This window comes from Malaclemys terrapin, chromosome 10 (assembly GCF_027887155.1).
Source record: "Malaclemys terrapin pileata isolate rMalTer1 chromosome 10, rMalTer1.hap1, whole genome shotgun sequence".
NCBI lineage: Eukaryota > Metazoa > Chordata > Testudines > Emydidae > Malaclemys > Malaclemys terrapin.
The window spans coordinates 39778341-39800741 of NC_071514.1; the positions used below are offsets into that span (position 1 = coordinate 39778341).

The 22401-nt window shown below is 55.5% G+C and overlaps 1 protein-coding gene and 1 long non-coding RNA gene across 3 annotated transcripts; one reads left to right on the plus strand and one right to left on the minus strand.

Moving 5' to 3' along the window:
* Nucleotides 1-268: 268 nt before the first annotated feature.
* On the plus strand, nucleotides 269-8730 carry LOC128844768 (COMM domain-containing protein 4-like). Of its 2 annotated transcripts, XM_054042737.1 has the most exons (8): nucleotides 269-379; nucleotides 1907-1978; nucleotides 2609-2674; nucleotides 3638-3677; nucleotides 5597-5716; nucleotides 6268-6348; nucleotides 7147-7323; nucleotides 7589-8730. In XM_054042737.1, the coding sequence occupies exons 1-8, from the start codon at nucleotides 377-379 to the stop codon at nucleotides 7627-7629; spliced, it is 600 nt and encodes a 199-aa protein (XP_053898712.1). In that variant the 5' UTR covers nucleotides 269-376; the 3' UTR covers nucleotides 7630-8730. The 2 variants fall into 2 exon arrangements, with proteins under 2 accessions (XP_053898712.1, XP_053898711.1); XM_054042736.1 differs by lacking the exons at nucleotides 269-379; nucleotides 1907-1978; nucleotides 2609-2674; nucleotides 3638-3677 and having other exon boundaries at nucleotides 4279-5716.
* Nucleotides 8731-17077: 8347 nt separating this feature from the next.
* LOC128844749 (uncharacterized) lies at nucleotides 17078-21690 on the minus strand. The gene is made up of 4 exons (XR_008446532.1): nucleotides 21496-21690; nucleotides 19607-20273; nucleotides 17238-17323; nucleotides 17078-17163 (listed from the first exon to the last, which is right to left on the minus strand). It is a non-coding gene; the product is annotated as an uncharacterized LOC128844749 (long non-coding RNA).
* Between the last annotated feature and the right edge of the window lie 711 nt (nucleotides 21691-22401).

The window sequence follows — 22401 nt, forward strand, 5'->3', positions numbered from 1 at the left end:
GGTTAACACGCCAATGGACATACAGTTGCTCAGTCACTGATCTCCCTTTCAGGGTAGCCCTGGGGGCAGAGGCAACCTACGGTGTTTGCTGCGCAGCGGGGAACAGAACTCCCGAGAACTAGATCGGAAGGCCTTTGCCGCCCCCTGCTGGAAGCAGAGAAGAGCTGCCGCCGGCTGAGCCTCAGTCTGGGCAATAAGCCAGGGCTGAAGCGTCACTAAATCTGCGGTCAGCTGACTCGGCTCAGAGCGCGGCTGACAGGCTGCAGCGTAGGGAAGTCTGTGGTCAGCTGACTGCGCTCCGAGATCAGCTGACGGGTTCCAGCCCTGCCGTGGTTGAGGGGTCCCCTGCCAGGCGTTGCAGGGACAGCAGGAAACCATGGTGAGCGCAGGCGCTGTGCATGGCTGGGGGGTGTTAGTGCTTTGCTGGGATTTGGGGGCCTGGGGCGATGCAGAGCTGTGTCCCCGGGGCAGCAGGGACTCTGGGTAACAGCTGGAGCCATGCCTGAGGACTCCCCGTTGCTAGCCCAGTGTCACCAGCTTCCTAACACGTGCGGGGGGGGGGGGGGTTGGGTTAAATATTGTGGAGGGTCTGGCTTAAAAACTCCTCCCTCCCTCCAGTGACCTGAGATCAGTGGGGCCCCGGGAAGGAGCTGGAGCAAATAGAAAGAGCTGCCCCTTTGCACAGCAGGTAATTGGCCCGGGGAACCCACAGTGGCAGCCCTTTGAGTTCTAATACCTCTCCTAGTTAAGTGTGCTCAGGATAAATGAATCTCATGCTTCAGGGTGCAGGCCTGTAGCCTGCAGGGGTCAGGAAGGAAACGCTGCCTTCCCTGCCTCACCCCACTCCCCAAAGTGCTGCACTGCAGGATGGGGCAAGTGAAAACTCCTTGTAATGCAACTTTCCTCCGAAGCAGCCGTGATGGGCTGTTGCTGTAGCAGCACCTGTGTTTCTAAAGCAGGGAGTAATACAGGCTTCAGCACTGGATGTGCAGGGGAACAAGTGGGCATGGAAAGGATAATTTCAGAACTATGATAATGTTAAACACCTGGGGGGGGGAAATCAGCTGTCCTGCTCCCCTCGACCCAGATGTCTGCCTCCTGCTCCAAGAGGCTTATGCCTGGTTCTGTAACCTGTGGACCTACATACATGAGACGCCAGAGACTTGTCCCCTTGCTCTCGCTGTGTAACTGCAGCGGGTATAAAACAGCTGCTCCAGGATGCAGGCTTATGGTCTGTACCAGCATTTGCTGGGTTAAACTGCTGAAGCTGCAGCCTAACTGGTAGCTATTAGGAACAGGAAAGGGCCATCTGCCCTGCCCCACCTTCACTCCACCTCTTCATCAGACTGATTCCTCTGGGCATACCCCAGCCCCGTCCATCTCTTTCCTTCTCCGGGGATGAGTGTCTCTCTCTCAGACTCTGGGCCCAGTTCAGCCCGGGGGGAAGTCCATTGAATTCAGGGCACTTGCATCCCCTCGTGCCAGGGCTGAGCTTGGCCAGCTGTGTCCAGTCGTTCTCCCCAGAAGCTTGCTCCAAAGGCTGATGACCTCCGTGCACGGAGCTGCTGTGCCTGAGTTCGCAGGGGCGTTGTACAGTGGGGACCCAGGGCCTGAGGAGGAGAGTTATTTGTACAGCTCCGGATCAACCCAGCGGCCGTCCGACTCTGCAGCAGGCTCAGCCAGAGCAGAGGCCGGAAATGAGGGCAGCCAAGTACCCAGAGAGGAGAGAAATCTAGGGACGGCTCTTCTGGTGCAGTGGGGGCAGGGCAGCAATAACAGTGGGAAATGAGGGTTCCCTTGCTCTGGCAAGAAGAGCCGGGCTGCCCTGCAAAGGACACTCTGCTGCTGACGTCCCCTGGCCCAAAGGCCACCTGGGTCCTAACTGCCCCCGATCTTCTCCTTCCAGAGGTTCCGGTTCTGCGGAGACTTGGACTGTCCTGACTGGGTCTTGGCCGAAATCAGCACCTTGGCCAAAATAGTTAAGTGGAAGCTTTCTCTTTCTCTGTTTTCTTCTGGATCTTACGCCTCCCCCTCCCCCCGAAATGGTATCGGGTGCTGTGAAACCAGACAATCAGCACGAAGCCTTGGCCATCGAGAGGGGTATCTACGGCCTGGGGGAGCAATGGGAATATCTGTGTGATACTCCGAGTCCCAGAGCTCAGATTGGGATGCATCTGGTGAAGGGGAGAGCTCAGGTCCCTGAGCGACCGGTGTGAACTCTGTGCCTGTCTCTGGCTGACTGGGTTTCCCTAAGAGAGCGGGGAGAGGCTCGGGAAGTACGTAGAACAGGCTTTGATTGAGGGCTTGAGCAATACACTCAGTGGAGCACAAGAGTTGGCTGGGGCTTTAGCCTGACCCTTGCATCCAAAACTCAGGGAGTCTCTTTGTGGAATCCAAACCATGATGTTCCCCAAAGTGGCAGAGAAGCGAGTGGTTTAAAAACAACCCAAACCAGTGGCTGTTTGGCTGGGGCAGGGCAAGGTTGAAATGGGTCCCCCTGATGTGGCAGAGAGCATGTGTTTTGAGGGGAGCTCAGACTCCTGCCAGGCAGTGCCCGCCGGGCCCAGCACTGCAGTGGGGTTTTATTTTCTTGCTCTCTCCTTTCCAGTCCTCGGTGAAGCTGAAGCTCATCTGTGGCCAGGTGCTCAAGGACCTGCAGGGAGAGGGGATTGATGTAAGTGAAGGGCGTTCTTCTCCCACGTTCAGCCCCGCTGAGCAGGGATCCAGCGATCGATCGCAGAGACTCAAGTCTCCCCTCCCCCTGGCTGAGTGGCGTGGGCCATGTCGAGCTGGCCGGCCTCAGAGCAGGCAGTGGAGTGGGGGTGGGGCGGATCAGAGTGGGAGTCAGGACACCTGGGTTTTATTCCCAGCTCTGCCACTGATCTTGGGCAGGGTGCCTAATGCCTGTGTCCCTATCTGTAAAATAAGGCCAGTGACACTCCCCCATCGGGGAGGTTTGCTGGTGGAAAGGGCCATACAGCTGCTAAGTACTTACTAGTAAGTATTAGTGTCTGTTTCTCTAAGGGTCCTGTGTGGTCTGCTTCATTTCATCCACCCATTGGCCATGCCATCACTAGGGGAATGGCCGGTGGTTGACAACACGGATTCCCTTGAGGTCTCCCAGCAAGGGGATTTGGCCGCTTGGGGACATGGGGCTGAGCCATTTGTAACACCCATCACAGACAGCAGCTGACCCACTGTTTGGATCGTGGAGGTTCCCTGTAGGACATGCCTGGAGCACTAGTGGCCAGTGGGAACGGCCCATCCTGTACCCCCCCATTGTGAAGGCAGCTTGGGCTAGTGGGAGCCAGGAACCCACGAGTCCTAGTCCCTGATCACCCATGTGGTCTTGGGCAGGTTACTTAGGCTAAATTCAGCAGCTTCTAATAATTTGGGTCCCTCCTTGGGACACCTCGGCCCCGTTACTCAGAAGTGCTGAGCCCCCACCGCTCCTATTGACTCCAAGTGCACCCGAAACCAGGTGCTGCTTGTGGAAGTGTTGGCCTTACCCTGGCTCTGCTTGCCCCATGGGGGATCTGCTCAGCGAGGGCTCAGTGATCATTCTGCACCGTGCCGTGTGCTCCGGGAGCAGGCTCCCCTGGGGCTGATGGACCTGGGTGTTGCTCTTCTCTTGCAGTATGAAAAGATCCTGAAGCTAACATCGGATGCCAAGTTTGGTGAGTGTTGTTCCTTTCCAGAGCCGTTGGGTGTCCGCAGCCTGGGCTCCTCTAGTGCTGTCCATGAGGCCATAACAGTGGATTTGGCTCTTTGCCTCACCCGCCTTCCAAGGAGCTTTGCTGGCTTCATTACTAGAACTGACATTCCTCTGTCTGTGCTTACGGCAGGGAGGCTGTGGCAAGCCGGTGGCTTTGGGATGCTAGGCCAGGCTTTGTCTGACTCCCACCTCCCCTCTGGCCCATTCCACACCCCAGTGCCCTGGCCTGAGAACATTTTACCTGCAACTTTTACGGGCGCCGGGCTCGGCTTTGTTAGCCACATTGCCTGAAAAGCGTCGCTGGCTGGGGTCACGAGTGGAGAGGCACGGCCTGAAGCAGTGAAGGCCTGAAGATAATGCCCAGCCATTGGAAACCAACCGCATGCTCTGCTCGTGAGCAAGCACAGGAGCCCTGCTAATCTCCCAGGGTCCTTGCCCCTGTTCTGTTTGGGGGAGATGCTGCTAATCGGCAGCCTGACGAGTTCCCCCTTCTCACCCCAAACACTGCCCTGGCTTTATATTTTTGGGTGGTTCTGGGCCTTGCATCGGGGGGGGGGGGTGGGGAGGGGTAACACCATTTCCCGAGTGTGTGGAAGTGCCCAGGGCCTGGTGGTTGTGGTGATCACAGTAGCAATCAAAACTTCCCAGGCGCTGCCCAAACAACTGAACAGCCCCCATCCCTGTCCTGCAGAACTTGCTGTCTTACTGTGGCGATGGGGAGGGGAGAGGAGAGGTCCCAGGAACTCAGCCAGGTTAGCGTCACAAAGAGAAGGTTAAGGGGTGACTCGATGGGAGCCTGTAAGTACCTACACGGGGAACAAATAGCTGATAATGGGCTCTTCAGTCCAGCAGACAAACATCTAACATGAGCCAATGGCTGGAAGTTGAAGCTAGACAAACTCAGACTGGAAATAAGGTGTTTTAACAGCGTCATTAACCGATGGAACAACTGCCCAAGTGCTCTCCATCACTGGCAATTTCTAAATCCAGATCTGCTCTGGTTCAAACAGGCATTAATTCAGGGGCGCCCAATGGGCTGTGTTACACAGGTCAGACTGGACAATCGAGGCCAGATGGGACCATGATGTAAGCTGTGAAAAGTCTGGTTTGGTTTTTATGAATGATCTAACCCCAGCTGAGTTGCCGTGCTGTGGCTTGGCCCTGTCTTACTGCCACTGGCCTGGTTATTGTGCGGTGTTAACCTTAGGCTTTGGCTGTACAAATGGTTACTTTCGGCAAGCCAGGGTGTAAATCTGCCATGCGCTAGGTGGCCGGGTGGACCCTGCTCCACACCCCGAGTTCTGCAGCGCGCCTGGAAGCTGCCCTGCTTGGAAACAGTAGGTGAAAGTGCCCTAGGGAGCTGTTAGTCCGCGGCAGCAGGGTCCTCACGGACAGTGCGCAGCTGACTAGGGCAGGGTAGCTTTACACCCCAGCTTGCCATGAGCTACGTGTTCGCTTAGACAGGTCCTTGGCCATTATTAGTATTTGGATCCCTAGCATCAACTGATTCTAGTTAGACTTAATCCCTGCCTGTCCCAGGCTTGTTTAAATCCTAACCTGTTTTGACCCCTGCCGGTTGTATTGACTCCCCCTCCCCAACACACACATAGTCCCCTGCCCATCGCTACTTCTTACCCAGGTTGGTGACAATGAGCCAAGCTCTTTCTGCCTGTTTCCCTGCTGCCCCTCGTGGCCCAGTGCGAGGTGGCGTCTGTCCGTGCCCCCTCTCTAGTCTCTTGCAGATGATGAACTGCAAAGGACAGGCCAAGTCAAGGGCTGTTGGATCCTACGTCAATTGTATGGGTCTGTCAAAGCTGCCTCCCTGCAGGGAAGAACCCTGCTGCCATACAGAGTCCCAAAGGTTTCTCCTCCTCTCGCCAGAGTCCGGGGACGTGAAGGCCACTATTGCCGTGCTCAGCTTCATCCTCTCCAGTGCAGCCAAACATAGCGTAGACAGCGACTCTCTGTCCAGCGAGCTGCAACAGCTGGGGCTGCCCAAAGGTAGGGGAAGTGCCAGGGGATGGGTCCCTCGGAGAGGTCTGTAGCGCACTGGGGAGCCTAGGGGTCAGTAGCAGCAGCCCGGCTGTCTTGTGCGACGTCAGCCAGAGGAGGGCGCTGGGGAGCGGAGTAGAGTCTGTCTACCTCATGCACCAGGCTGTAACCCTGGATAACTGTATCCTTCCACCCTTGCGCCAGCACTGTGAGTTCAGTACGTTGGCTCTCTGGGGGAGGAGGCGATCGCTGCTGGGTTGTGTGTCCCCCGCACTCTCCCATCAGCGAGAAGTTAGAACTCGCTGTGTCAACCAGCAGGAAAGACTTCAGAGCAGTAGCTGGGCCATCTTCTGACTGAAATGCCCTACGGTACCATCGTCCCCCCGTTATCCCATGTGTGCCCCAGTGTCAGCATCCTGCTAGAGTCCCCCTGCTAAACAGGCCAGCTCAGCAGTTTGCAGCCAGGGTCCCTTCTGAGCCTGCTGGAACCAGAGTCGTGTTGTGCAGGGACCGATCTGATGCTCTTTGGTGGGTGGTTTCTTGGTCTCCTTGTTTTGTAGAACATGCCACAGGATTGTGCCGGTCCTACGAGGAGAAACAGAGCCCCCTGCAGGACAGCCTGAGGACACGCAGCCTGAGATGTAAGTGTTCCCCCTCTGACTGTGCAAACCTGACACTGCTTCAGGCAGCGGATGGGAGATGGTCCTTCAGCAGGGGTACAGGCTGGCACCCACTGCCCCCACCCCTCTAGGTGTTCCCCTGTGTCCATGGATGGAAGTTCAGTAGGACTTTCCCAGCCATTCTCCTCTGGGACTTCCTGGGAAGAACTTGCTCCTGAGGGCTGTGGGATAGGATCAGAGTTTGCTGAGGGCAGATGGGTTTTCAGCAGCAACCGAGGGGATGACCAGGAGCTGGGACCAGAACCCTGTTGTCTGACCTCCTTGGGCTGTGACCTTGTCAGCCCGACAGGTTAGGATCTGGTCAGGTTAGTTCACCTCCGGGACAATCCAAATGCAGCGGGGAGTGGTGCAGGTGATGCACTAGGTGGTGCTCTGCTTTCTGTGTTATCTTGGCCATAAAGAGAGACAGAGCTGAGGCGGTGCTAACCACTTGGACTCATGGGAATCTTCGCAACGAGGGGTGTTAGCTGCGTTATCCCAGCCACACCCCATCTCGGAGGGCTCCACTCCACTGACCTAAACTCCCTTGTTATTTCAACTGGGGACATTTCCTTCCTGTAATGTCTTACATTGTCGCTGTGGGCCAGTAAGACAGTTGCTGTGTTGCACACACCAGAGGTGGCTGCGTTTCAGGGGTGGGTGAAGCCGCTTAAATGCTTTTGAAAAATGCTTCCTAAATCCATATCGCCAGCTTGTGCATAGAGAGAGTGTTTTACACTGACAGCGCAAACCTGAGACTGGCTCTGCCTCTATCCTCAGTGAACCGTCTGGACTCTGTGTCCTGGAGGGTGGATCACACGCTCAGCTCCAGTGAGCTCCAGACGGTCAATGAGCCCCTTGTGCACCTGAAGTTCACCGTGCGAGACGGGGACCGAGGCGTGACAGAGCCCTTTGCCATGACCATGTCGGCAGAGAAGTTCCGGGTCTTACTGGCAGGTGAGTAGATGACAGACGGGCAGCTTGGAATCGCTCGCCCTGCCAGCTGGTGCTTCCTCTCCTGTGTCCCCGCTGCTCTCCCTACTGGCTGGGGCAGAGATCGGCTGTCTCCATGTCATGTCATTTCTCTGTTCCTGCTCACAGCGCAGAGGTTATTCTCTGCCCTGCTGTGACTGGTGAATTGGGAACTGGCTGCAGCGCCCCCTGCTGAGATCCAGGTCACTCTGCCCCCATTGGCTGTTTGCGTCTCCTCTTCCACTTTCAGAGCTGAGACAGGCCCACGCCATGATGAAAACTCTCAGCTGAGGAGCCGGGAGGATGGCAGCGAGCGTGGAAGGAGCCGGCTGATTGCTCTGCAGCTCGTCAGAGAGTCTGGTGGGTGCGGTTCCTCCGCTGGGGAAGCCCCTTGCTGCACACAGCCGCAGACACTGCCTGGGCAGAGGTTGGACTGGGCTCTCCTCCCTTCTCAGACCCCTGCAGCTGAAACTGACTATTGCTCTTCCCACTCTTCCTGGCTACTGCCTCCCTGTCCAGCTCTCTTGCTGTGGAGCCTCCTGCCCACCCCTCCTCCATCCTGCCCACAAGCCCTTGTGCTTCCAGGAGCCCCACCCCAGGATCCGTCCCCAGAGCAATGGTGGATGGGAGCTTGGTGGCTTCTGCATCTGCTAACGAGATCTCCACCTTGAGACCAACTTCAGCTCGGAGTTCCCATAACAAAGGCGTCCAAACCCATGGGCCGTGCCACCGTGTAACACACACGCCTCCGGAGAATACCCAGGCCTGCCGGCTGGAGGCTACTTTAACAGTGAAAGACCCTGAAATCCCCTGCCCAGCCCTTTGGTGGTGGTTGTGTTCCTGAACAGCTGCAGGGAGCTGATCTGCCCTTTTGCTTCTGCCTGAATTGTCTCCTGTGACTACTCCAGGGCAGGCGCTTGGTCTCCTCTGGAGACTAGCACGCTGCAGCCCACCAAATGCTGCAGCTAGGCCAGCTCCACATCACCCATTGACTGAACTCCTGCAGCAATCCAGGATGCCTGTGGCTGGGTCGACTCTGCCAGTCGTACATAAGAGGTTGGAAAGTTTCATCAGCCGAAGCACGATGGAGCGTTCTCTAGTCCCTTCTTGCTCCCCCGCATCCCTCCCCTTAAAAGCACTTTGCCTCTGTTCTTTCCACTTCCTTTAAAGGACCCCCTTGCCTGGGGGATAAATGCAGCTTTTCTGTCTTTCCTTCCCCCCATGCTCCTACCACCTTTTCCAGGGCAGCTCAGTGCATGGAATAAAGGATCAGCAGGAACGTGCATCTGTGAATCTCTCCATGCGTTTCCGGTTGGCCTTGGCACATGAAGCCAGTTATTTGTAATGTTTCCTATTTTGCCAGCGGGAACCAATAAAGCCACGAGGAGCGTTTTTAATTTGCATTGCTGCCTCCCTTGGCACCCCTGCACCCTCATTTCTGACATCCTCAGACCGGGAGCAGAGATGTGTCTTTAAATAACTGGAGTAAATCTTTCATATTTGAAAGGGGGGGATTGATGCCACAGACAAAATTCATCATACGGGCAGGTGCTCTATAACCTATTCCCACCCCCTGCAGCTCTGTCAATGTCTCTCCATCCCACATACACCCTTCCTGCTCCTTCAGTCCTGACCTTTGCAGAAACCAGAGCCAGGGTAGGCAAAGTCCGTAAACTATTCACTCACCCCAGCCTTGTCTTGTAACAACCCTGGCTAGTCCAGCCCTTGCCCCAGGCACAGCTCTGGTAACAGCCATTGAGGGACCAGTTGGGTTTTGCTAACTTCATTTAAGCTGTGCTCAGTTTACATTGTCCCCTGCCACTGGTGCCTATTGTGCTAACCCCCTTTCCCGGCTACAGCTCAGGGCTCTGGTTTACAGGAACTTCACAGCTTGGGGATGATGCAGTTGCTCCTTTAGCGCAAAGCCAGCATAGCCCGAAGGCGGTGAAGTGGGAAACCATTTTAACTGCAGACTTTGAACTACATTTGGTAAATTGTTGCTGAACGGCAGCCCTGTATTGTTAAGAACAAGGCCGTGTTCCATTAATTTAAAGGCAATACAATTAAAATGGTACAAGAAATAGTTTAGTTTCTAAGGCCAAATGTGGTATCCGTTTGTAACATTTTCTTCTTGGAGGGAGGGGAGAAAGCCATTTTGTTATTTTTAATCTTCATTTTCTTGTCTTGACTTACACTTCTGCTCCTTCCATCATCTCTTGGTGGTTGGTTTGTCCATCACAAGCAATATGGTCTGGGGAGGTAAACCAGAGTGGCGGGAGCTTTGGATTCTATTCCTGGCATTGCCACTGATTCTGTATTCTCAGGCAAATAACTCTGCCTCTCTGTGCATCAGTTTTCCCATCTGCAATTGTGGGAGACTAGCACTGCCAACCCCAAGTGTTCACATACCCAGGGCCGGCTCCAGGCACCAGCTTCTCAAGCAGGTGCTTGGGGCAGCCGCTCCGGAGAGGGGTGGCACGTCCAGGCATTCGGCGGATGGTCCCTCACTCCGCCTGGGAGTGAAGGACCTCCCGCTGAATTGCCGCCGCAGATCGCGATCACGGCTTTTTTGTTTGTTTGTTTTTGGCTGCTTGGGGCAGCCAAAATCCTGGAACTGGCCCTGCACATATCATGAATCAGTCCCTGAAAACCATGAGATTGGATCAAAAATAGTAAACCTTGGGGTTTTATTTTATTTTATTTTTTTTGTTTTTTGAGCCTTTAGGGTTCCTGTTTTTGATTATTATCTCAGTAAGCGTGAGGGTTAGAAATTTACTTTGTCAGTTTTTTTTTTTTAAATGAAAGCTGTGAATCACATGATTCCAGGAGCTGGAGCTTTAAGAATGTATCATCAGAGCTGGCAACACTGAGTTTGAGGTGGTGTGGCCTCCCTCTGACCCAGAAAGGGAGGAACCACCCTCTGTGTCCAGGTGGGCGGAGCCAGACCCATCTCACCACTCTCATCAGAAGTGGATAGGCAGGACAGGAAGTATATAAGGCGAAGCATCCAGCTCAGTTGGGGGGGGAGACAGATGCATACTGCTCTCTCCAGGTTGCTGACTTTGCTGCACAGCCAAGAAACGCCCTGTTCCTGGAGGAACCTGTGTCCACAGCAGAGCTGTTGGGACTGCTGCTGACCACCTACCCCAGGGGAGATGGAGGACAGCCACTGATCCAGAAGGGAGGGTAGGAAGTAGCCCAGGGGCAGCCAACTCCAGTCTGGCTGTAGTGCTGCCTGAAACATGGCCAGTGTGTTGCAGTGGATTCCCCACTGTGCCAGTGGCGGAACACTCCGCCACTGTTAGGGCCCTGGGCTAGGACCTGGTGGAGTCGGATGGGCCCAGGTCTGCCTACCCACTGCCACCCCACCCCTGGGGTGGCAGCCTCCCCACTGTAGGCCAGGTGGCCAGTGTTAGCCTACCATCCGCCAAAGCTAGGACACTAGACTATTCACTGCTCTGCCCTGCCTTAGGGCTGGAGTCTTAGACCGTTTGGTGCCCTGCCCTGTTTGAGGGCCTGGGCCTCTGTTGCTCTTCCCTGGCCTGAAGGCTGGAGCTTATAGACTCCCTGTTTGCTCTGCCCTGGCATGATGGCTGGTGCCTATAGACTGGCTGGGGTTTCGCCCATTAAGGCGATCATGACACTTATGCCTGCGCTGCTAATTCCCCTGAGACTAGGCAGTGATCCCATGACCTAGTGAGGCGGGGTGGCCTGCCTCTGACCCAGAAGGGGAGGGATGACCGCAGCCCCACTACAGGGACTAATGCTTACTCCCCTTGGAAAAGTGCTTTGAGCTGTTTGGCTGAAAGGTGCTACAGAAATGCAATATAAACTAACTCATCTAGGCCTCTCTGTTCGTCTCAGTGGGATTAGCTCAGCGTGTGGAACAGCAGTCTGTCCCTGTTTTAGCAAAGGAGAAGAGTTGCTGTCAGACTATGTCAGTGGTGGGCGATAGTTTAAAACCAGCCCAGCTTCTGAATGTCCAACATCCGCATTATTTTACACCAAGTAAAAGGGGGAGGGCGTGGGTGTGGCAAGGTCTCTTCTGTTTAGGATTTATGGGGGACCCCACTTGCATCTCCAGATTGTTTTGCAAAGAAAACACCTTTTCCCCTCCCCTTAGTTAATCATGCAGTGCATAGGGGAAACTGAGGCACACACACTATACATACAAAATATTCTGGGAAAAAAAAACCACTTTGTCACACTCATTACATGAACCAAACGTAAAAATTTGGTCATCTGGCTGTTTATTAGTTGCAAGGACTGGCTGTGGTTGGTTTGAAGCATTGGTTGTCTTCTTGTTCTACATCTGCCAGCTGTAGAGTTTGCTGTGCTGATTGTTTGTTTTCTTTTTGAAGAACAAACTATAGATGTCAACAGTTTCTGCTGAACTCTCCACTGTTGGTCTCGATCACGTATGATCTGGGAGATGAATTCTTTTTCTTTACAACAGCTGGAGTTGTCCATCCTATTCCAACACAAACATGGTCACCAGGTTCTATATCCAGCAGTTCTCTAAGTGATGATGTCTGTTGTAAAAGTGCAACATCTTTTAGCCTTTTTATCTGATTTGGTAACTTTCTCCATGTCTGGCCACTTTGGAGACTGGAAAACAACCTAAGACAGTTCATTAGTTCTGAGTTGTCTTCCCATCAGAAATTGTGCTGGACTAGACCCGTTAGGTGTTATTGGTGTTGATCAGTAGCTCAGAAGAACAAGGAATGGATCTTCCTGCTGTAGGATTTTCTCGGCTGTATGTACAGCTCTCTCAGCCTCTCTATTCGCTTGTGGGTAATGTGGGCTGCTAGTAATATGGTCAAAATCATATTTCATTTGGAATTACACCTCTACCCCGATATAACGCTGTCCTTGGGAGACAAAAAATCTCACCGCGTTATATCAAGCACATGCCTGGGGCGGCAAGCCGCGGGCGGTGGCCTGCCGGTCACCATGAGGGCGGCAGTCAGGCTGCCTTCGGCAGCATGCCTTCTGGAGGTCCACCGGTCCCACGGTATCGGCGGCAATTTGGAGGCGGGTACATTGAAGGTGCAGGATCGGCGGACCTCCCACAGGCATGCCGCCGAAGCCTGCCTCACTGCCGTGCTTGGGGCGGCAAAACACATAGAGCTGCCCCTGTTTGGCCCCCCCATTCCTTGTTCCCTGACTGCCCCCCCCAGAGACCCCTGTCCCTAATCACCCTTAGGACCCCACCCTGTACCCAACCCCCCTGCTCCCTGTCCCCTGACTGCTCCGACCCCTATCCACACACCCTGTCCCGACAGGCACTCACCAGGCGCGGCGGGAAGCGGAGCAATGTGGCCCCAGCCCGCTCCACTCCGCCACCTCCTAGCCACGGCGCTCCACTTCCGCCGCCGGTGAGTGCGGGGAGGTTGGAGAAAGGACGTCCCCTGCACTCACCTGCTGCGGGAAGCAGAGCAACGCGGCCCCAGCCTGCTCCGCTTTCCTTGCCCCGGCTCCAGCCGTGTGGCTGGTGGGGAGTGTGTTGGGTAGGGTTACCATATTTCAGCAAGCAAAAAAGAGGACGGGAGGAGCCCCGCCCTAGCCCCGCCCCTGCCCCTCCCACTTCCTGCCCCCCCCAGAACCCCCAACCCTCCCCCCGTTCCTTGTCCCCTGACTGCCCCCTCTTGGGACCCCTGCCCCTAACTGCCCCCCAGGACTCCACCCCCTATCTAAGCCTCCCTGCCTCTTGTCCCCTGACTACCCCAACCCTTATCCACACCCCCACCCCCAGACAGACCCCTGGGACTCCCACGCCCCATCCAACCACTCCCCACCCCCTGACAGCCCCCCCCCAGAACTCCCAACCCATCTAAACCCCTCTGCTCCCTGTCCCCTGACTGCTCCGATCCCTCTCCCCACTCCTGCCCCCTGACAGCTCCCCCCCAGAACTCCCAACCCCCCACACCCGCCCTCCTTGTCCCCTGACTGCCCCCTCCTGGGACCCCTGCTCCTAACTGCCCTCCAGAACCCCACCCCCTACCTAAGACTCCCTGTGCATTGTCCCCTAACTGCCCCCTCCTAAGACACCCCCAGGACCCTACCCCCTACCTGTACCCTGACTGCCCAAAACTTTCTCCACTCCCCCCAAAAAGCCCCCCCATGAACTCCCGACCCCCCCCCCGTTTCTTGACTGCCCCCTCCAGAATCTTCCTGCCCCCTGGCCCCCTTACCCTGCTGCTCAGAACAGGGTGTTGGGCTCTGTGCGAGCCGGACACGTGGCTGCGCTCCCCAGCACAACAAAACCCGGTCCCTGGCCCTGCACAGTGCTGCCGGAGCCGGGCTGCAGGGGAGAGCTGCCGGCTCAGAATGCAGGGCGGAGCTCCTCTACAGCTGCTCCGGAGTCCAGCCCGTGACTTCCCTGCAGCCCTCCCAGCCGCTCGCTCTGCTCTGCCGGGGGAGGGGGGAAATCCCGGACATTTTGAGTGCTTTACAAATTCCCCCCGGACGCTATTTTTAGCACAAAAAGCAGGACATGTCCGGTGTCGGAGAAAAACAGAGTTCTCACTATTTGTTTAGGTACAGCAAGTCAGATGCTTTATTAACTCTCACAATTGCGCAGAGGGAGAGAGCTAAGCAGGTCTCTCTCAGGTAACTAATTACAGCAAGCATTTATACCTTTTGTTACAGACAATAATGAGCAACAGTTGCATTTTGTTTATACATAGGCCATCTTGATATCTCATTTCCTCACTTGTTTTGACTCTTGCCAACATACAATATTTTCTATACCGTATCTACTCCAGGTCATAATGACTTCTTACACAGTTCTTTCTCACCCGCCTCACACAATCCTCGCTTCTACAAATCTCGCGTTATCAGGGTTACAGTTAGCCTGACTCTTGCTAACGAACTGTCATGTATTGCATCCCCTTCCTGTCAGTTCTTTCTCTGCTTCCACACCGGGTAAATCCGGATGAATGGTAACCCTAGTGTTGGGGAAAGGTCCTGCACTCACCTGCGGCAGGAAGTGGATCGCCGCGGCTGGGAGCTGGTGGAGTGGAGTGGGCTGGGGCCGGGCTGCTCTGCTTCTGCCGCTGCTGGTGAGTGCGGGGGGGGGGGGGAGAATCCCTTCCCCCAAGTCCCCTCCCCCGAGCGACATGGCTGGGACGAGGGAAGCGGAGCGGGCTGCTCCCAGTCCCCTGCTAATCTCCCGGGCCACTCTGGGACTGCGGTAGGGTGACCAGACGTCCCGATTTTATCGGGACCGTCCTGATATTTCCTTGTTTGTCCCGCGTCCCGACCGACATGCGGTCGGGACACTGGACAAACAAGGAAATGCCCCGGAGCCTAGAGCCCGGAAGTGCTCGCACCCCCCCCCCGCCCCGACTCCGCCCCCTCCTCCCCCGATTGGCTCCCTCCCCGAATCCCCGCCTCTTCCCCGGGCTCACCATTCCCCCTCCCTCTGCAAGCGCTGGAGGGAGGCCCGGGAGACGCAGGGGAAGCGGGAGACGCAGGGGAAGCGCGGGGCCGGGGTGAGGCCTGGCCCCGAGCAGGCAGGACTCAGTTGGGTGGTTGGGAGAGGAGGGGGGCGGCCCGCGGGGCCAGGCGGCGACTGTTGTTGTCCCCCCCGGGCAGCGGGACTCGGGAGCAGCTGCTGCTTCAGCTCCCACTGCCGCGGGGGAGGAAGCGGCCATGGCGCTCGGCGACTGCGGCGCCTCCGAACCCCCCGAGCCGGGGCCTGCTGCAGGGACCCAGCAGCGCGTACGCTGGGCCCAGCCCCTGGCTGGTTGCGTCTGGGCTGCTGCCCAGCTGGTGCAATCCCGCGGCGGCCCCGGGGCGGAGGCATCGGCCGCCCAGCCCCGTTCGTTCCCCTGCGGGACCCGAGCGGGACGGGGGGGCTGGGGCCTGCTGCCCCACTCCGGGGCTGCCGCGGGATTGCACCAGCTGGGCAGCAGCCCAGACATGACTGGCCAGGGGCTGGGCTGGGCGCAGCGTGCGCGCTGCTGGGTCCCCGCAGCAGGCCCCGGCTCGGGGGGTTCGGGGGCGCCAGAGCCGCAGCCGCGGAGCGCCATGGCCGCTTCCTCCCCCGTGGCAGTGGGAGCTGCAGCAGCGGCTGCTCCCGAGTCCCGCTGGCCGGGGGTGAGAACAGCCACCGCCTGGCCCCGCGGGTCGCCCCCCTCCTCTCCCTACCACCCAACTGAGTCCTGCCTGCTCGGGGCCAGGCCGGACTCTTACTCACCCCGGCCCCGCGCTTCCCCTGCGTCTCCCGGGCCTCCCTCCAGCGCTTGCGGAGGAAGGTTTTTTTTTTTTTTGGCCCCGCCCCCCGCCACGCCCCCCCCACGTCACACCCCCCCCCCCCCCCCCGCGTCCCGATATTTGTCTTGGGTGATCTGGTCACCCTAGACTGCGGGGCCCCCCAAATTGCCCCCCCACAGCTCCTGCATCCTAGACCCTGGGGGGGGGGAGCCCGTGACCACCCCTGAGACCCTCTGCCCCTTATCCAACCCCTTAGCCCCGGCCCAGCACCCTTAACACGCTGCTCAAAGCAGCGTGTCAGAGCTTTACTGCCTTGTATGCGAACCCGCCTTATATCTTATAACTCGCGTTATATCGGGGTAGAGGTATACTTAAATTCTGCTGCAGGGAATTGTGGTCTGTTGACTGTCCGTAGTAGTTCTGGAAGTGAGCAAAAGTGCATTTCAGTGTCTCGATTACACTGCAACATGGTATGTCCTTCATGGGTGAGGTTTAGGATTTCTTCTCTCATTTCATCTGGAATTACAATACAATCGCCTTGAGTCATGTATCCATTTGACTCGCTTAATCGTCCATGTACTGCAAAGCCGTCTCTTCTCGCTTCCGTAGTGTTCTTTAGATACTTGGGCCAGCTGGCCCTCATGTAACTTAGAACTTCTTGTAGTTGCGTGTCAGTCAGGGTTGCCTGTTGTAGCTGATGGTGTCTCTTTTCTGACACTGGTCTGTATGCATTTACATCAGTGGTTCTCCACCAAGGGTAGGCATACCCCTAAGGGTGTGCAGAGGTCTTCCGGGTACATCAACTTATCTAGATATTTGCCTAGTTTTACAACAGGTTGCAGAAAAAGCACCAGTGAAGTCAGTACAAACTAAAATTCATACAGACAATGACTTGTTTATATTGCTCTATCTACTGTACACTGAAATGTAAGTACAATATTTATATTCCAATTGATTTATTTTAGAATTATACAGTAAAAATGAGAAAGGAAGCAATTTCAGTAACAGTGGGCTGTGACACTTTTGTATTTTTATGTCTGATTTTGTAAGCAAGTAGTTTTTAAGTGAGGTGAAACTTGGGGGCACGCAAGACAAATCAGACTCCTGAGAGGGAAACAGTAATCTGGAGAGGTTGAGAGCCACTGATCTACAGTATCCATGTACATCTTTACATCATCTTTGAGCTCATGTGTAGCTGAGTGTGATTGGGCTCATGGCAGACTGCCTGCTACCACCAGATTTTTTCCCCAGAAACGTATTTAGCAGTGGGGTTAAATTGCATTAACTTTCTCAATAGACATGGGGCTGCACTGTGCGGGGGGGGGGGGGCTTGCGGGGGCTACAGTCACCCCAAAATTTGCCTTAGGCATTCCCCATAGTCACCTCTCCCAGCTGCTGGCGGTGGTGCTGCCTTCGGAGCTGAGCGCCCAGCCAGCAGCCACCACTCTCCGGCCGCCCAGCTCTGAAGGGTTAATGGGAGCTGTTTCAGGAGCAGTGATACTTCCTGGGGTTACTATACCTCCAGAAGGTGGGGTGTTTGGCTCTCTCATCTCTGTTGTTCTCAGGAGGCGGATTCTGTGCTCCCTCAGGGAGTCCCTCTTCTTCCTGTAAAACATCCTGTTAGTCAGTGTTCTCCGAGCAGGTCCAAAGGCCAGTGCAGAAGAGAAGGGAAGATTTACCATGGAGTCGAAAACCGTGTTCTCCAAGCCCTTCTCCTGGTCATCAAGTGAAATTCTGACATCCTCCATATCTAGATGTGCTCCCGCTACAACACAAACTTAGGAATTAGCTGGATGGCCCTGCAACAGTGCATCTTGTGAAGGAACGATGCCATGAGCACCATCTGGTTCGCGACCTGGGAGGCAATAGCCATTTGCTTCCCAAGAGTGGGGAAATCCTGAGTTGCTTCCTTGTTTTGGACCCAAGGGAGAGAAGCCCAGAGCTCAAAGATTCAAGGCCAGAAGGGACCATTTTGATCATCTAGTCTGACCTCCTGTATAGCACAGGCCAGAAAACTTCCTGAAAAAATTCCTAGATCAATCTTTTAGAAAAACATCCCATCTTGAGTTAAAAATTGTCAGTGATAGAGAATCCACCATGACCCTTGGTAAGTTGTTCCAATGGTTAATGACTCTCACTGTTAAAATGTAGGCCTTATTTCAGTCTGAATTTGTCTAGCTTCAGCTTCCAGCCGTTGGCTCATGTTAGACCTTTGTCTGCTGGATTGAAGAGCTGATTATTAAATATCAAGGGTCATTGTGCATTCTCCATCACTGGCAATTTTTAAATCAAGACTGGACTTTTTCTAATAGCTTTGCTCTAGGAATTATTTTGAGGAAGTTTTGGCTTGTGTTACCAGGCCCGGCTTTAGCAGGTGCAGGGCCCCATGCCGGGACGCGAATTGTCTCGTGCCCCCCCCCATTCCGCCCCTCCCTGTCCCATTGGATCCCTCCCCAAATCCCCGCCCCCAGCCCTGCCACCTCCCTGCCCCATTGGATCCCTCCCCAAATCCCCGCCCTGGCCCCGCGTCTTCCCCGAGCATGCCGCATTCCTCCTTCTCACTCCTCCCTCCCAGGCTTGCGCTGATCAGCTGTATGGCGGCGCAAGCGCTGGAGGGAGGGGGGAGAAGCAGGACGCGGCTTTTTTTTTTTTTCCCCGCTCCACCAGCAGCCCTGGATGTTGCGGGGCCCTCTTAGGTGCGGAGCCCCATTCCGGGGAATCGGCCGAATCGGCTTAAAGCCGGCCCTGTGTGTTACACAGGAGATCAGACTAGATCAGTGGTCCCCAAACTGTGTGTGTGCCCCGCTAGGGTGTCATGGAGGAATGTTTGGGGGGGTGCACAGTGGGAGCAAGGCCAGCCCCCACAGGGGGGCAGGGAGGGAGCGCCACACTTCCAACCTTGCTCCGCACCCAGACCAGCTCCAACCCTCAACCCTGTTCAGCCCCCAGTCCTGCTCTGCCTTCAGGCCAGATCTCCTCCAGCTCCACTCTACCCCCTGCTCTGCCCCCAGCCCAGTTCTGCCCTCATTCCCTCTCTGCCCTGAGCCCAGCTCCGCCTCTAGCCCCAGCTCCTCCCCCATCCCCAGTTCTACCCCCAGCTCCGCCGCTGAGGAAGCCTTGGCTGTGCAGTATTGGAGGAGGAGCGCAGACAGATTCTGTTACTGGTGTGGGGGCTGACTGGAAAAGTTTGCACACCACTGGACCAGATGATTACAACGGTCCCTTGTGGTCTTGGAATCTATGAAATGGCAAAAGCTAGCAACCCTGCTGACGAATGCATATGTGCACTCACTTACACTTCACCTATGGATTCGTTAATGGCTGGTGACTCTGTCCACTGGGCTGCCCAGAGCCCTGCCAGGCACAATGTGTGTAGCCCCTGACAGGCTGCTAAGCGCCTTTATCCCCACTGCATAGAACAGCATGACAAAGGGACTGTCCCAGGGTCATACGGGGAAAAACAGGAATAGAGCCAGATCTCTGACCTCAGCTCTTTACCTTCTCCTGCAGGCCGTCCCAATGCCACCATGCACAGAAGATGCAGCCTCACCTACCCCACTGCTCAATGACACCTTCTGAATTTGAGTGAATGAGCTTCCAAAGCAGTGGCGTCAATATGGAATGAGACACCAGATAATTCAGAAAATTTGGGTTCTTCCCGAAGTTTATCAGTCCTGTTTGTCCTGAAAAACCTCAAATTCATCCAAAATTCCTTTCAAACGTAGGTGAACCCAGAGAATGGCATATTCTGTACTGTCAACCTAACCCATAAGAGTCCACTAAATTCAAACCAAGCCCTGTCCTCACAATACCACCACCAACCCAGAGCCTCCACATCCTCTGTCCCCTTCCCTGGTGCTGACCTTTCCTATTGCCCCTTCAGCCTGGCCATTTGCTCTGATCCTGACCCTTCCCATTCCCTTCTCTCTCCCATTTTCCTCCCCGTCCCTCTAGCAGAGCTGGAGCCCTGCCCCCCGACCCTCAGCCCTGGTGGCCCCATTCACAATTGGCTCCAGCCCCATGCAGACCCTGTTAGCGACTGACTCACCACAGACACCTGGTCCTTCTTGTGAGGGTTGAATATTCATCACAGCACCAGAGCGATGGTTTTACTTCCTTGCCTTCTGGTACGCCTGCCTCAGGTCTTTTATCTTCGCATGGCACTGATGTGTGTCCAGTTCATAGCCTTTCTCCAACATGCCATGAGAAGTCTGACTGTAGGTATCTAAGTCCCTATGGCTGGAGCAGAGCTGGACTGCACAGCCTCCTCCCCCCACAGTGCCAGCAGATCCAATAACTCAGGCGTACTCCAAGCAGGAGAGCATTTGCTGCATGGAGCCACCATGGTCAGCTGGGAAGATGCAATGTGAACTGTCCACACGGAGCAAACAGGAAGTGGAATTTCAACAATCCCCCTGGTAAAATTGGCTATTGTATGATCTTTCTTTTTTAGAAGGCTAGCTATTCCTCAGTTAGTGAACTCCACCAAGTATTCGTGTTTGGCCCGTGCTCTTACTCCCTCTGTTTGGGTGGCTTCCAGATAATGCTGCACGTGGCTCTGGGGCCAGCTGCCAGCCCAGGACTGACAAAGATACAAGACAAAGTATGTTCCCAGCAGAACTAATCCAATTACAGAACAAACTTCCTGCCTTCATTATTCAGGCTTGCAACATGCTTCTTTCCCTGACACCGCTCATTCATTATGAGGAGCTTAACTGGGGAATAGAAAGTATACAATGACTGAGCCACGTTCCACTCTCTGTAGGTACTCCTACAACTACATTGAGGTGGGCCAAATAAGAACACAGAGAGAATTGTGTTAAAGGAAGACACACAAACCCAGAGGCGGGTTTACCATGAAACAAACAGTGTGGTGGCCCAGGGCCCCCAATGACAGGGGGGCCCCCAAAATGCAGGACAAATCTCATCTGACAACCTGCCCCCGAGTCCCAGGCGGCGGTGCAGCAGGGCTCAGGCAGGCAGGCTGCATTCTATGGCCGGTGGCCCCACACCGCTCCCAGAAGCGGCCAGCTGCTGGCACATCTCTGCGTGCCCCTGGCAGGGGGGAGGTGCCTCTGCATGCTGCCCCCACCCCAGGCAGTGCACAGAGTCCCGCTGTCCCCTTCCCACAAGGGCTAAAGTGGCTCCCTACCCATGCTGCCTGCCTCCCTCTGCGCTGCGCCGCTCCCAGAAGCAGCCGGCATGTCCCTGCGGCCCCTGCGGAGGGTGTCTCCGCGCGTTGCTCCCGCCCTGAGTGTCGACTCCGCAGCTCCCATTGGCCGGGAACTGTGGCCAATGTGAGCTGCGGGGGCGACACCTGCGTGCAGCAGCATGCAGAGACCCCCCTGGCCCGCCCTCACCTAGGAGCCACCACCAGACGGATGTGCCAGTCGCTTTGGGAGCTGTGCCACTCAAGGTAAGCACCGCCCCCGACCCCTCCTGCACCCCAACCTCCTGCCCCTGCACAGAGCCCACACCCAAACTTCCTCCCAGAGCCTGCACCCCTCACTCTCCCACACCCCAGCCCAGAGCCCGCAACCTGCACTCAAACTTCCTCCCGGAGCCTGACCCCCGCATCCCCTCCTGTACCCCAACCTTATGCCCCAGCACAGAGCCCACACCCAAACTTCCTCCCAGAGCCCGCACCCCTCACTCTCCCACACCCCAGCCCAGAGCCCGCAACCTGCACCCAAACTTCCTCCCAGAGCCCAACCCCCGCCCCCTCTCCTGCACCCCAACCCCCTGCCCCAATCAAGGTACCTCACTTTATTTTCATTTACTTCCTATTACTTATAATATAGGAGGAGGATGAAGAAAAAAAGAATGAAAAAGACCTGAAGAAGACCCAAACTGAGGAAGAGCTCTGGGTAAGCTTGAAAGCTTGTTTCTCTCTCACCAACAGAAGTTAGTCCAACAAAAGATTTTTACTTCACCCACCTTCTCCCTCGGGTGATCCTTGTCAGTTTCAGAGCTAACCAGGCCAGATGAGGGGCGATGCATTCTGGTCGTGTTTGTGCCTGTGCGTGGCCTGTGAAATTTGAATAGAGCAGCCAGGCAGTCCCTAGGAGAGAGGGCCAGCCCTGGGCACCCCATCCCAGTTAGTATCCATTGAAGAAGCTAGTTTGAAGAATGGGAGCTGAGGCTCAGAGAAGGGACAAACTGTGTCTGGTTGGCTTGGGGAGGAAGGAGGGAGATGTGGAGATGAGACCTCAAGCCTAGGAAAAGAATGTGAAGTGTGCGGCGTAGCCAAGTCACGCCAGGCCTCCAAACTGTTACTGACTGCAGTGGGGTTTGTTAAAGGAGACAGCTGCTGTCTGGACCACAAATGAAGCATTGCAGCAGGGATGGGGGCTGGCCCAGCACATTAAAGACTAAACCACTGAAGCAAAAAAAAAAAAAAAAAAAAAAAAAAAAACACCCTAAGAAAAGCCCCATTCTCTCTGCTTATTTCCAGCGAGCCCCACTGCGCAGACCTCCATAGAGCATCTGTCTCTAATTAATGCCTAGTCCCTCTGTCTTCAGTCAGGAGAACCATATGTTTCAGGAACAGACAAGAAATGGAGCTGAGCAAGGCTCAGCAGCTTGTGCAGGTTGCAGTGCATTAGGGTCGCAGTCCTTGAAAGGGTCGTAGGGAACTTCCCATGCGCTTATGTGATGGCTGGATCTGCAGAGCAGCGTGTAGGGGGAGAGGAACTAGAAAGAGGAGCTGATTTTTTCTACCTTCCTTTCTGTGTGTGACTCCACATGTGCACAGCGGCAGCTGCATCATGCTACAGGTGCCTGCAACCGGGCCTTTGTGCGCACATCACCTGATGGAATCACTTCTCACTGCTAATGCACTAT

Bases quoted from the DNA above. Each gene is read 5' to 3' on its own strand.
- LOC128844768 (XM_054042736.1), top strand. From the start codon at position 5,365: ATGAGCCAAGCTCTTTCTGCCTGTTTCCCTGCTGCCCCTCGTGGCCCA. The intron at 5,717-6,267 runs GTAGGGGAAGTG...CTTGTTTTGTAG, and splicing joins ACAGCTGGGGCTGCCCAAAG to AACATGCCACAGGATTGTGC. The intron at 7,324-7,588 runs GTGAGTAGATGA...TTCCACTTTCAG, and splicing joins GTTCCGGGTCTTACTGGCAG to AGCTGAGACAGGCCCACGCC.